General features: G+C 40.8%; 1 protein-coding gene across 13 annotated transcripts in view; it reads right to left on the reverse strand.

Moving 5' to 3' along the window:
- WDR47 (WD repeat domain 47) overlaps nt 1-13,179 on the reverse strand; it is an 89,146-nt gene that overhangs the window by 50,101 nt on the left and 25,866 nt on the right. For 11 of the 13 annotated variants that reach the window (XM_031651523.1, XM_009214420.3, XM_009214404.3 and 8 more), the window contains exon 2: nt 2,000-2,166. The exons of the other annotated variants lie outside the window; for them this stretch is intronic. In XM_031651523.1, the coding sequence (XP_031507383.1) occupies nt 2,000-2,157 (158 nt within the window). In that variant the 5' untranslated portion in view covers nt 2,158-2,166. The remainder of the gene's footprint in view (nt 1-1,999; nt 2,167-13,179) is intronic. 13 annotated transcript variants of the gene reach the window in all.

A 13,179-nucleotide genomic window follows, 5' to 3' on the forward strand; every position in this document is an offset into this window, starting at 1 on the left:
ATGCATTGGCTCACGTCTGTAATCCCAGCACTTTGGGAGAACAAGACAGGCAGATCATTTGAGGTCAGGAGTTCAAGACCAGCCTTGCCAACATGGTGAAATCTTGCCTCTACTGAAAATACAAAAATTAGCCAGATGTGGTGGTGTGCACCTGTTGTCCCAGGTACTTGGGAGGCTAAGGCAAGAGAATCACTTGAACCCAGAAGGTGGAGGTTGCAGTGAGCTGAGATCACACCACAGCACCCAAGCCTGGGCGACAAAGCAAGACTCTATCTCAAAAAAAAAAAAAAAACTCATGTATAAAAGATGTTCTGTAGAGCAATTATTTAAGATAAATTGGGAACAATTGTGTAAAATTAGGGGAACCATTTAGGAAATTAAGTAAACTGGAAATTTTTATTTGTAGCTGGAATTACAGGCATGCACCACCATGCCCAGCTAATTTTAGTTTGGTTTTTTTTTTTTTTTTGGTTTTTTTTTTTTTGAGATGGAGTCTCGCTCTGTCGCCCAGGCTGGAGTGCAGTGGTGTGATCTCAGCCCACTGCAAGCTCCGCCTCCCAGGTTCACGCCATTCTCCTGCCTCAGCCTCCAGAGTAGCTGGGACTACAGGTGCCCGCCACCACGCCCAGCTAATTTTTTGTATTTTTAGTAGACACGGGGTTTCACTGTGTTAGCCAGGATGGTCTCGAACTCCTGACCTTACTTAGGTAAAATACCCACCTCGGCCTCCCGAAGTGTTGGGATTACAGGCATGAGCCACCATGCCTGGACTTTTTTAATTTATTATTTATTTATAATTTATTTATTTATTTAGTCTTGCTCTGTCACCCGTGCTAGAGTACAGTGGCACCATCATGGCTCACTGAAACCTCCACCTCTCGGGCTCAAGTGATTTTCCTGCCTCAGCCTCCCGAGTATCTGGGACTAGAGGCATGCACCACCACATGCGGCTAATTTTTGTATTTTTAGTAGAGACGGGGTTTCACTACGTTGGCCAGTCTGGTCTCAAACTCCTGACCTCGGGTGATCTGCAGACTCCCAAATGGCTAGGATTACAGGCATGAGTCACCATGTCCAGCCTGAAGATTTTTTAAATATGAATTTGTAATCACACAGAGAAACCTTGTGATGTTAATAGATAAGGCACGATTCTAAATTACAAACACAACAGAATTGTAATTTTTAATAGATGCAAAAAAAAGATGCACAGTAATTACACTCTAAGAATGAAAACAGCAAGGAATAAGAACAATACTATGTCTGCGTGGTGGGGTAATTTTTCTTTCATTTATCTTTCTATATTTTCTACAATGAACACATTTTATTTCTATGGCCAAAAAATGGTATTTCAGAAACATTTTCTTACCTTTTCAAAGTCTCTGATTTTCTCAGTCAAATATCTTTTATTATGATACCACAACCACAATGGAGTTGTGACTCTTGTTCTTTTTAACAGACCTCTGGGTCTTACTACTGAAAACATTCTACAGAAAGCATTATTTTGTAAACGTTCTTTTTTATATTTTTGTATTTTTGAGATGGAGTCTCACTCTGCTGCCCAGGCTGGAGTGCAGCAGTGCCACCTCAGCTCACTGCAACCTCCACCTCCCCGGTTCAAGCGATTCTCCTGCTTCAGCCTCCCAAGTAGATGGGACTACAGCCTCCTGAGTAGCTGGAATTACAGGCATGTGCCACCACGCCCAGTTAATTTTTACATTTGTAGTACAGGTGGGATTTCACCATGTTGGCCAGGCTGGTCTCAAACTCCTGACCTCAAATGATCCGCCTGCCTCAGCCTCCCAAAGTGCTGGGATTACAGGCATGAGACACCATGCCCGGCCTATTTTGTAAATGTTCTATTTTTTAAATATTTTTTTAAATTACACTTACATAGCCTTTTCATGATTATAAAGTTCTGTCTGTATTAAATATATTACCTTATTAATACTTAACATCTCTTTGAAGGAGCTACAAACTTCACAGTATAATGAAATCATACCTCAGGAAAAGCATATCATCTGAAAACAGGCCATTTATGACTCCACTTTCCTTCTCCAGGGCCAGCATACTAATGTGAAGCTTCTTTGAATTCAGGAAGTCCAAAATTAGCTTAATGATTTCAACCTCTTTTACATTCACTGTTTCCTCAGCCGTCATATTGATAGCCTAAATATGAAACAGAAAAACAATAAAGCTAGTCCTATTGATTTATTTCTAAGTTTAACTGCCTGGAAACTACACATAACAGGTTTACTGGGAATCTTTAGTACACATATTCTGAAGTGAAGTTAACTTAGTATTTATCAAAACCAAGTCATTCTTTAATGTGTGACAATGGTATGGCCATGACTTTTTAAAGTCCTTATTTTTGAGATACATATTGGAATAATTACAGATTAAATGATATAAAGTTTGTGATTTACATGAAAATAATAGAAGAGAAGAGTGGAAAGAGATAAAGATGAAACAAGAATGATCATGGTTACTGAATCAGGGTGATAGGTAAATGAGGGTTTATTATATAATCCTGTCTACTCCTACCTGTTTAAAATTTTCCATGATAAAGAATATTTTTAAAAGTCATTAATAATCAAACAATGTTTAGCTATGTCCCAAATACATTGTCCCAGGTATGCTCTAATACTTCACTCAATAAGTACTTAATGCCTTTTCTCTGTGACAGACACCATTCTGTACTCAGCAGACATTGGCCTTGCCTTAAGAAGCTTTAGCCTAGCAGCAATACCTAAATGATACCTGGTCAGTACAGTGGAGCCAAACAAAACAAGGTTAGTTAAGATGTGCAACTTTAGGTCAGGTGCAGTGGCATACGCCTGTAATCCCAGTACTTTGGGAGGCCAAAGTGGGAGGACTGCCTGAGCTCAGGAGTTCGAGACCAGCCTGGGAAACATGGCAAAACCATGTCGCTACAAAAAATAAAAAAATTAGCAGGCCATGATGGTGTGCGTCTATATTCCCAGCACTCTGGAGGCTGAGGTGGGAGGATCGCTTGAGCCCAGGAGATCAAGGCTGCAGTGAGCAAAGATCATGCCAGTGCACTACAGCCTGAGCAACAGAATGAGACTCCGTCTCAAAAAAAGAAAAAAGAAAGAAAGAAAAAAGTGCAACTTTAGTCATATGGGTAATATCAGTGATATTTCCATACTCTCCAAGCTTCCTTCTCTTACCTGTAGGTCTGCTACAACTGAGCACGTAATGCTCAGGTTATGAATCCATAAAGATTTAGACCTGGGAGGACTATAAGATCATTTGTTCAACATTCTAATTTTACCAGTGAGGTCACACAAGTTAAATGGCCTAAACTGTTGCAGTTTTCAAATGTTAAGGCTCAGAGCAATGCAAAATACCACCACACTAGTGGAGTAGCCACAAAGAAACTTCATCAGATGAAACAGACTATAAGCAAATCTTTCTCACAGGACCAACTTACTCTAACGAAGCTTGCAGAAACATAAACATACACATGTGGACTGGGTGTAGAGACTCACGCCAGTAGTCCCAGCACTTTGTGGGGCTGAAGCAGGAGGATCACTTGAGCCCAGAAGTTAGAAGTTACATACAGTGAGCTATGATCACATCACTGCACTCCAGCCTGAACAACAGAGGAAGACCATGTCTCTAAACAAAACAAAACAAAAAAATATACGTAGGCCCACAGGTGTTGTTTCCATTTATTTAATTTTGGGTCAATTTATTTGTTCATAACAAGAAATGCAGATGTCTACCAGACTACAATGCTCTCATCAGCAGATGAGTACATTTTCTCCCTCAGCTAGAGGCCTGGGCACGGTGGCTCACACCCGTAGTTCCAGCACTTTCAGAGGTCGAGGTGGGAGGATCACTTGAGCCCAGCAGCACGAGACCAGCCTGGGCAACATGGTGAAGCATGGTCTCTACAAAAAAATATAAAAATTAGCCAACATGTGTGCCTGTAGTTCCAGTTACTCAGGAGGCTGAGGTGGAAAGGTCACCGGAGCCCCAGAGGTTGAGGCTACAGGGAGCAGTGATCATCCACTGCACTCCAGCCTGGGTGGTAGTGTGAGACCCTGCCTCAAAAAAAAAAAAAAAAAAAAAAAAGAAGAAGAAGAAGGCTGGGCACAGTGGCTCACACCTGTAATCCCAGCACTTTGGGAGGCTGAGGTAGATGATCAGGAGTTTGAAGCCAGCCTGGCCAACATGGTGAAACTCTGCCTCAACTAAAAATACAAAAATTAGCTGAGCATGGTGGTGCGTGCCTGTAATCCCAGCTACTTGGGAGGCTGAGGCAGAACTGCTTGAACTCAAGAGGCGGAGGTTGCAGTGAGCCAAGATTGTACCACTGCACTCCAGTCTGGGCGATAGAGCCAGACTCCATCTTGGGGAAAAAAAAAACAAACAAACAAGAAAAAAAAAAAAGGTGCTAGGGTAAACAAGGGACAAACCACAGAAAAACAATTATACGACTCACTCAAATATTTAATGACATCAGACTACACAAATCCCTCTACAGAGTAAGAACATGTCTGCTTCCGGAAACAGTAAATCACGAACTTCTCTCCCAACACACCAGCTGCCCAACTCCGCATGCTTTAGGTTTCCCTTTGCTATCTTCTGAGCTGACCACCATCCTCCTGTTCATAGACTTCGTCTAAAAGAGGATACAATAAAATGAGTAACATTTCCACTCACTAAAACTCACTAAATTCTTTTTTTTTTTTTTTTTTTTTTAAAGACAAGGTCTTGCTCTGTTGCCTAGGCTAGAGTACAGTTGCATGACTATGGCTCACTGCAGCCTTGACCTCCCAAGCTCAAGTGATCCTCCCGCTTCAGCCTTCCAAGTACCTGGTATCACAGGTGTGTGCCACCATACCCAGCTAATTTTTTATTTTATTTTTTGTAGAGACAGGATCTACCTATGTTGCCCAGGCTGCTCTCGAACTCCTGGGCTCAAGCAATCCTCTCGCCTCAGCCTCCCAAAGTGTTGGGATTACAGGGATGAGCCACCGTGCCCACCTTTTTTTTTTTTTTTCAGGTTATCTGTGGAAACTACTCATTAAATTCTGATCATATCAGAACTGTCTCCCTAATATTATTCTTAGAGCACACTGATTAGTGATTTTAGCATTCCTCAAATCTTTAGATGAAAAATATTCCCTCCTCTGTAGGTTCTTAGATGGCACATCACATGTATCTCCATGTACCAACCACACAAACTTAATGCAGAATTGGGACTGTAATTTTTTAATATAGCTCAATATACCAATGATACTAAACATTGTATAGGCCTCATATTCAACATTCAATCTAAATACTAGTCCAGATATAAAGTTAATCTGAATGGAATTTATGACAATAGTCCCACTTTAAATAATAACTACAAGTTTAATGCTGCTGTCATTTTTGGTGAATAAAGCCTAAAAGAACTACATTCTTACAAATACATATTTTATACTGACAGCTGAAGGTAACAGAAAATATATCCTAATTAACTTAAAATTGGTTCAAGTGTTTTTAAAAACAAAACTAATTAAAAAAAAGATAAGTTTTAATTCTATACCTTGAAATTCCCAGTAGAATAGTATATTTTAATCACCCAACCCAGAATTTTTTTTTTTTAAGACAGAGTCACTCTGTTGCCCAGGCTGGAGTGCAGTGGCACAATCTTGGCTCGACGCAACCTCCCCCTCCTGGGTTCAAGCAATTCTCTTGCCTCAGCCTCCTGGGTAGCTGGGATTACAGGCGTGTGCTGCCACACCCCGCTAATTTTTTGTATTTTTAGTAGAGACGGGGTTTTGCCATGTTGGCCAGGCTGGTCTCAAACTCCTGACCTCAGGTGATCCGCCCACCTCGGCCTCCCAAAGTGCTGGGATTACAGGCAAGAGCCACAGCACCCGGCACAGAATTTTAATTCTTATAAGCTTCACTGTTGCTGAATACAGTATAAATATAGGCATAGGCACGTGCCTGATGACTGTATGTTAGAATTATTCTCTTCTAACCCCCTTGTATTACTGAAACATTTATACAGGCTCCCAAAATCCTACCTCTATAAGTGATATATACTATATACTTTTTTTTTTTTCAGATGGAGTCTTGCTCTGTCACCTAGGCTAGAGTGCAGTGGCACAATCTCGGCTCACTGCAACCTCTGCCTCCCAGTTTCAAGCGATTCTCCTTCCTCAACCTCCCAAGTAGCTGGGATCACAGGCGCCCGCCACTGCACCTGGCTAATTTTTTTATTTTTAGTAGAGACAGGGTTTTACCATCTTGGCAGGGCTGTTCTTGAACTCCTGACCTCGTGATCCACCCGCCTTAGCCTCCCAAAATGCTGGGATTATAGGCGTGAGCCACCGCACCCAGCTATATACATATTTTAAACATCCATTTCGTCTAATTCCAGCTACTTTGGAAGGCTGAAGTGGGCAACATAGTGAGACCTTATCTTAAATAAATAAATAAATAACATATAATTAACATTTTCTAATCTCCTCAAACTATTTACCACAAAGTTAGAACTTTTCTCTAATTCAGAGAACTAGAATTCAATAATAATTACTTCTTCCTCTCTCCTCTGGGGGAGCTATAAATCTGTAAAAGATTTTAACAAGTTTAGGAACTACTAAAATTATCTTTTAAAATGAGATGCACACATAATATGTGTTCAATAAATAACTATTAGCTGAATTAACTTGAGAGGTAAAAAGTCACCAAAGAAATGTCTCTACAAAAGTACAGAACAGATGACTATGGTTTTTTTTTGTTTGTTGGTTTTAGACAGGGTCTTACTCTGTCGCCTAGGCTGGAGTGCAGTGGGTCAATTATGGCTCACTGCAGCCTCGGCCTTCTGGGCTCAAGCAATCCTCCCACCTCAGCCTCCCAAGTAGCTGGGACCACAGGCATGTGCCACTGGGTCCAGCTAATTTTTGTTTTTTTTGTTTTGTTTTGTTTTGTTTGTAGAGATTGGGTTTCGCCATGTTGCCCAGGCTTAGTCTGACTGTTTGAACTCCTGCACTCAAGCAATCCACCCATCTCGACCTCCAAAGCGCTGGGATTGCAGGCATGAGCCATCACTTTGGCCCAGATGACTTTGTTTTTAATTGTTCAAAAACCCACTGAAAAGGATGGAGCTGTAACTGAAGCAATCCAACTATTTAGCCCAAGTCAATTCTGACAGCTTCTTAGGTAGACCTGCTAGTCCACAGCACATGTGAACGAACAATTGTTTGCCAGATAGAATTTATGTAGGTAAACAGTAAGAATGTATTTCACGGAAAACAAAACATAAAAGATTCTGAGTGTCTCAGTATTTCCTTATTAAATAACTTTTTTTTTTTTTTTTTTTTTTGAGACGGAGTCTTGCTCTGTGGCCAGGTTGCCAGACTGGAATGCAGTGACGTGATCTCAGCTCACCACAACCTCCACCTCCTGGGTTCAAGCAATTCCCCTGCCTCAGCCTCCCAAGTAGCTGGGATTATAGGCACGCACCAACACGCCAGCTAATTTTTTGTATTTTTAGTAGAGACGGGGTTTCACCATGTTGGCCAAGATGGTCTCGATCTCCTGACCTCGTGATCTGCCCACCTTGGCCTCCCAAAATGCTGGGATTACAGGCATGAGCCACCGCGCCTGGCCTTAAATAACTTTTTTTAAAAAACATTTTTGAGGTTAATAATTAACATTTTAATTAATTTAATATGTATTTAATAATACATATATAATTTACCATCTTCACCATTTTTATGTGTACAGTTCAGTGGTAATAAATAAATCTATATCTTTTTTCCCTTTCATCCTTGCCTTCCCTCTTTCCCTTCCGGCCTCTGGTTAAAATCACAAAAACGTAATTGTGAATTTTCCTTTAAAAAGTAAATTTTACTTATATCCAATATCCAGACTAGGTAAAGAAATGAGTGTTCTTTAAAAATAAATATGACTGGAAACCAGCTAGAAGGTATTTAGTATTCTAGTCCTTAGATACAATTAACATGTACTGAAATTAATTCCAGATAGGGTCTCTATATGGACTCCTATTGATTACTATCTTAGTAAAACAAGATTAGAAGGATGTATTAAAGGGTTAAAAATAAAATTATTTTTAGAAATCTAAGATTAAAGGTAAAATGCTAATAATACATATGAAACCGTCGGGCGCGGTGGCTCATGCCTGTAATCCCAGCACTTTGGGAGGCCGAGGCAGGTGGGTCACGAGGTCAGGAGTTCAAGACCAGCCTGGCCAAGATGGTGAAACCCCATCTCTACTAAAAATATAAACAAACTGACCAGGTGTGGTGGCTCACGCTTATAATCCATGGGAGGCTGAGGCTGGTGGATAACCTGAGGTCAGGAGTTCGAAACCAGCCTGGCCAACATGGTAAAACCCTGTCTCTACTGAAAATACAAAAACTAGCTGGGCGTGGTGGTGCATACCTGTGGTTCCAGCTACTCAGAAAGCTAAGGCAGGAGAATCACTTGAACCTGGGAGGCAGAGGTTCCAGTGAGCCAAGGTTGCACCACTGTACTCCAGCCTGGGTGACAGAGCGAGACTCCGTCTCAAAATAAATAAATAAATAAAATTTCAAAAAAATTACCCAGGCTTGGTGGGGGCGCCTGTAATCCCAGCTACTCGAGAGGCTGAGGCAGAGAATTGCTTGAACCTGGGAGGCGGAGGTTGCAGTGAGCCAAGATTGCACCACTGCACTCCAGCCTGGGCAACAGAGCAAGACTCCGTCTCAAAAAAAAAAAAAAAAGAAAGAAAATATACTAGTAATAATAATATATTGACTCTGTGTATTTCCATACAAAGATATGGAAAAACTTCATGAAAAAATATCACTGGTAGCTTTCTAACCAAATATAAGTAGATATGATTTAATTAAATGTTCATTTGCAATGCAGTTAAACACACAGTATGAAGGAAGAAAAACACAACAGGCTAAGAATTATTATAAATATAAGGATAAAAGAACTAGGGCACAGTCATCATAAACCTTATAGTCACGACAAAAGTGCTTAAGAAAGGCTCCATTAATCTGCAATTCCATCTCACACAATAAAAACTGCTCTCTTTAATCTTCCAAGTATTACAGAGTGCCTAACACAGAATAATAGTGCTTTACAATAGAAGTTCACAAGCAAAAATGCAGACAAGAAGATGAAGTGTCATGAAGCTTTTCAATAAAATATCAAACTGCAACACAGGACTACTGCATCTTTTCCTTTTTTTTTTTTTTAAAAAAAAAGGAAGAAAAAACCTGCTAGCTGTTTTTAGTAACATGGCATTCAAAAAACTTTATGTTGCTGCCAGGTCACTTAATTTTAAATGTCCAGACCTGCAGGAATACATACGTGATGTTGCAAGTCACTTAACCTCTATGTGCCTTAATTTCTTCATTCATAAAGTAAGGGGATTCATTTGTCTAATTTCTATGATTTCCCTTCAAGTTTTATAAATTGCTTTAACTCACATTTCAATATCAGAAAGTACATATTCTTGGGAAATATCAATAATATATAGAAAATATCAAGTCTGGGCCGGCGCGGTGGCTCAAGCCTGTAATCCCTGCACTTTGGGAGGCCGAGACGGGCGGATCATGAGGTCAGGAGATCGAGACCATCCTGGCTAACATGGTGAAACCCCGTCTCTACTAAAAAATACAAAAAACTAGCCGGGCGCGGTGGCGGGCGCCTGTAGTCCCGGCTACTCGGGAGGCTGAGGCAGGCGAATCGCTTGAACCCGGGAGGCGGAGCTTGCAGTGAGCTGAGATCTGGCCACTGCACTCCGGCCTGGGCGACAGAGCGAGACTCCATCTCAAAAAAAAAAAAAAAAGAAAATATCAAGTCTGGGATAATCAGAAGCCTATAATTAATAAGGTCTGTTTAATAAGAAGAAACAAAATAGATTTGCATTAGATCACTTAAGCAAACAAACAAAAGAAAAGCTCTTTTAACCAAAGCTGTGATGTCTGCTAATCACCTAACATTTGTAACATGGGTGCAGCACATGTCCCTTCTTACTGTTGACAGCTGTTCTCAATTTATCAATTATTTTAATTTACCTTCTGGAACTGTGAATGATTTTTGGCCAGAAGAAATAAATTATGTTTAAAGCAGGTGCAACTTTATATAAGTATAAAAAGAAAAGAACCTAATATAAACTGTATGTTGTATATATGCATAAAATATCTCTGTAAAAAAACGTAAGAAATTGATTATATTGGTTGTATCCTAGAAGGAAAACTAGATAATTAAAGAATAGGAATGGAATCTGTACATCAAAGTAGCCCTGTAACATGAGTTTACCTATGTAACAAACCTGCACATGTACCCCTGAACCTAAAATAAAAGTTAAAAAAAAAAAAAAAGAAGAGGAATGGGAAGATAACTTTTCACTATATACCCTTTTCGAATTTTGTACCATGGACGAATATTACCTATTCAAAAAATTAAAAATAATAAAACATAAATAACAAATGTACATTTGCACACACAGAAAGAATTAGTAAACTAATGCGTATAATGAAGTAATAACATTTCAAAGGAATTTGTATTTTTTCCGCATAACCCAAGACTTCTCAGATCTGATTTAAATACCATTTCAATCTTTCTTTTTTGTTTTTTTGAAGACAGGGTCTTGCTCTCTATCCCAGGCTGAAGTGCAGTGGCACAATCTTAGCTCACTGCAGCCTCTACCTCCTGGGTTCAAGAGATCCTCCCGCCTTAGCCTTCCCAGTAATTGGGACTACAGGCATGCACCACCACACCTGGCTAATTTTTGTGTTTTTTGTAGAGACAGGGTTTCACCATGTTGCTCAGGCTGGTCTCCCACTCCTGGGCTCAAGAGATCTGCCAGCCTCAGCCTCCCCAAGTGCTGAGATTGCAGGCATGAGCAACTGCACCTGGCCTCAATCTTTCTTTACGAGATTAAGGACTAAGGTATGTGTGTTCTTTCCATATTCAAACCCAGACATTTTTTAACAAGTATGTTTAAAATTACTGAAGTACTAAAAATTCACAATATAAAAACGATTTTGTTACTCAAACTGCTCAATTAAGTCATGTAATGCAGAAAAGATAAAGAAAAAAATTGTAAACTTTGACACTAACAATGTAAAATGTAGACCGGGCATGGTGGCTCACGCCCATAATCCCAGCACTTTGGGAGGCCAGGTGGGCAGATCACTTGACGTGAGGAGTTCAAGACCAGCCTGGCCAACGTGGCAAAACCCTGTCTCTACTAAAAATACAAAAATTAACCAGGTGTGGTGGTATGTGCCTATAATCCCAGCTACTCGGGAGGCTGAGGCAGGAATATGCTTGAACCCAAGAGGTGGAGGTTGCAGTAAACTGAGAGTGCACCACTGCACTCCGGCCTGGGTGACAGAGTGAGACTCTGTCCAAAAAAAAAAAAAAAATTGTAAAATGTAAATCTTCCATTCAACAGAAACTTGCCACAAACAATTATGTTGAAAGACAAGGCACAGAGTAGGACTAAGTAAAACACACATAAAGATATAAATGGGGCCGGGCGCAGTGGCTCACGCCTGTAATCCCAGCACTTTAGGAGGCTGAGGCAGGTGGATCATGAGGTCAGGAGTTCAAGACCAGCCTGGCCTAGATGTGAAACCCCGTCTCTACTAAAAATACAAAAATTAGCTGGGCACAGTGGCAGGCACCAGTAATCCCAGCTACTTGGGAGGCTGAGGCAGGAGAATCACTCGAACCCAGGGGGGTGGAGGTTGCAGTGAGCTGAGATCATGCCACTGCACTCCAGCCTGGGCAACAGAGTGAGATTCTGTCTCCAAAAAAAAAATAAAAAAAGAGGTAAATGGTTATTATCTAGAGCATATAAATAGCATAAATAGCATCTTCAAAATCAATACCCTCAAAATTCCAGCTGAAAAATGAGCAAACATATAGACAATTCACAAAAGAACTATGAACATCAATAAATTTATGAAAAGATGCTCAACCTCAATAATAGTTGTATAACAAGGTACCAACATGCTCACTTCCACACATAGTAAAACGAGGTACCCATTTATGGCCTACCAGTTTTGAAAAAGAAAAAAGAAGACCTGATAATATCTAGTTTTGGCAACAGTGTGGGCAAATGCCTTCATATACTGTTGTTAAGAATGTAAACTGGGGGCCAGATGTGGTGGCTCACACCTGTAATCCCAGCACTTTGGGAGGACAAGGCGGGCAGATCACGAGGTCAGGAGATGGAGAGCATTCTTGCCAACATGGTGAAACCCAGTCTCTACTGAAAACACAAAAATCAGCTGGGCATGGTGGTGCATGCCTGTAATCCCAGCTACTCGGGAGGCTGAGACAGGAGAATTGCTTGAACCAGGCAGTCAGAGGTTACAGTGAGCCAAGATCCGCGCCACTGCACTCCAGCCTGGCGACAGAGTAAAACTCTGTCTCAAAAAAATAAAAATAAAAAAAGAATGTAAACTGCGATGGACTTTTTGAGAGAATTTGACAGCATGAAATTTTTACCTACAAAAATGTTGGCAGAGCGTGGTGGCTCATGCCTGTAATCCCAGCATTTTGGAAGGCTGAAGTGGGTGGATCACCTGAGGTCAGGACTTTGAGATCAGCCTGACCAATATGGTGAAATCCCACCTCTACTAAAAATACAAAATTAGCTGAGCGTCATGGCACATGCCTGGAATCCCAGCTACTTGGGAGGCTGAGGCAGGAGAATCACTTGAACCCAGGAGGCGGAGGTTGCAGTGAGCTGGGGTCACACCATTGCCCTCTGGCCTGGGCAACAAGAGTGAAACTCCATCTCAAATAAATAAATAAATAAAGTTAAATGTAAACTACCCAATTCCAATTCTTATAGAAACCCAGCCTGCAAAAATACTTGCAAATAAAAGATGTTCCCTGAAAATTTATTTGTAATAGAGAAAAACTAGAAATAAACGGAACTCTCCTCAATAGCAGAATCGGTAAATAAATTACGGTAAATTCATACTATAACACAGGGGACCCCAACCCCCAGGCCACAGACCAATACTGATCCATGGCCTGTTAGGAACCGAGCCGCACAGCAGGAGGTGAGCTGCAGACAAGGAAGCATTACTGCCTGAGCTCCCCAACCTGTTAGATCAGCAGTGGCATTAGATTCTCATAGGAGCACGGACCCTACATACGAGGGATCTAAATTGCAGT

This window comes from Papio anubis, chromosome 1, assembly GCF_008728515.1.
Source record: "Papio anubis isolate 15944 chromosome 1, Panubis1.0, whole genome shotgun sequence".
In the NCBI taxonomy this organism is placed as follows: Eukaryota; Metazoa; Chordata; class Mammalia; order Primates; family Cercopithecidae; genus Papio; species Papio anubis.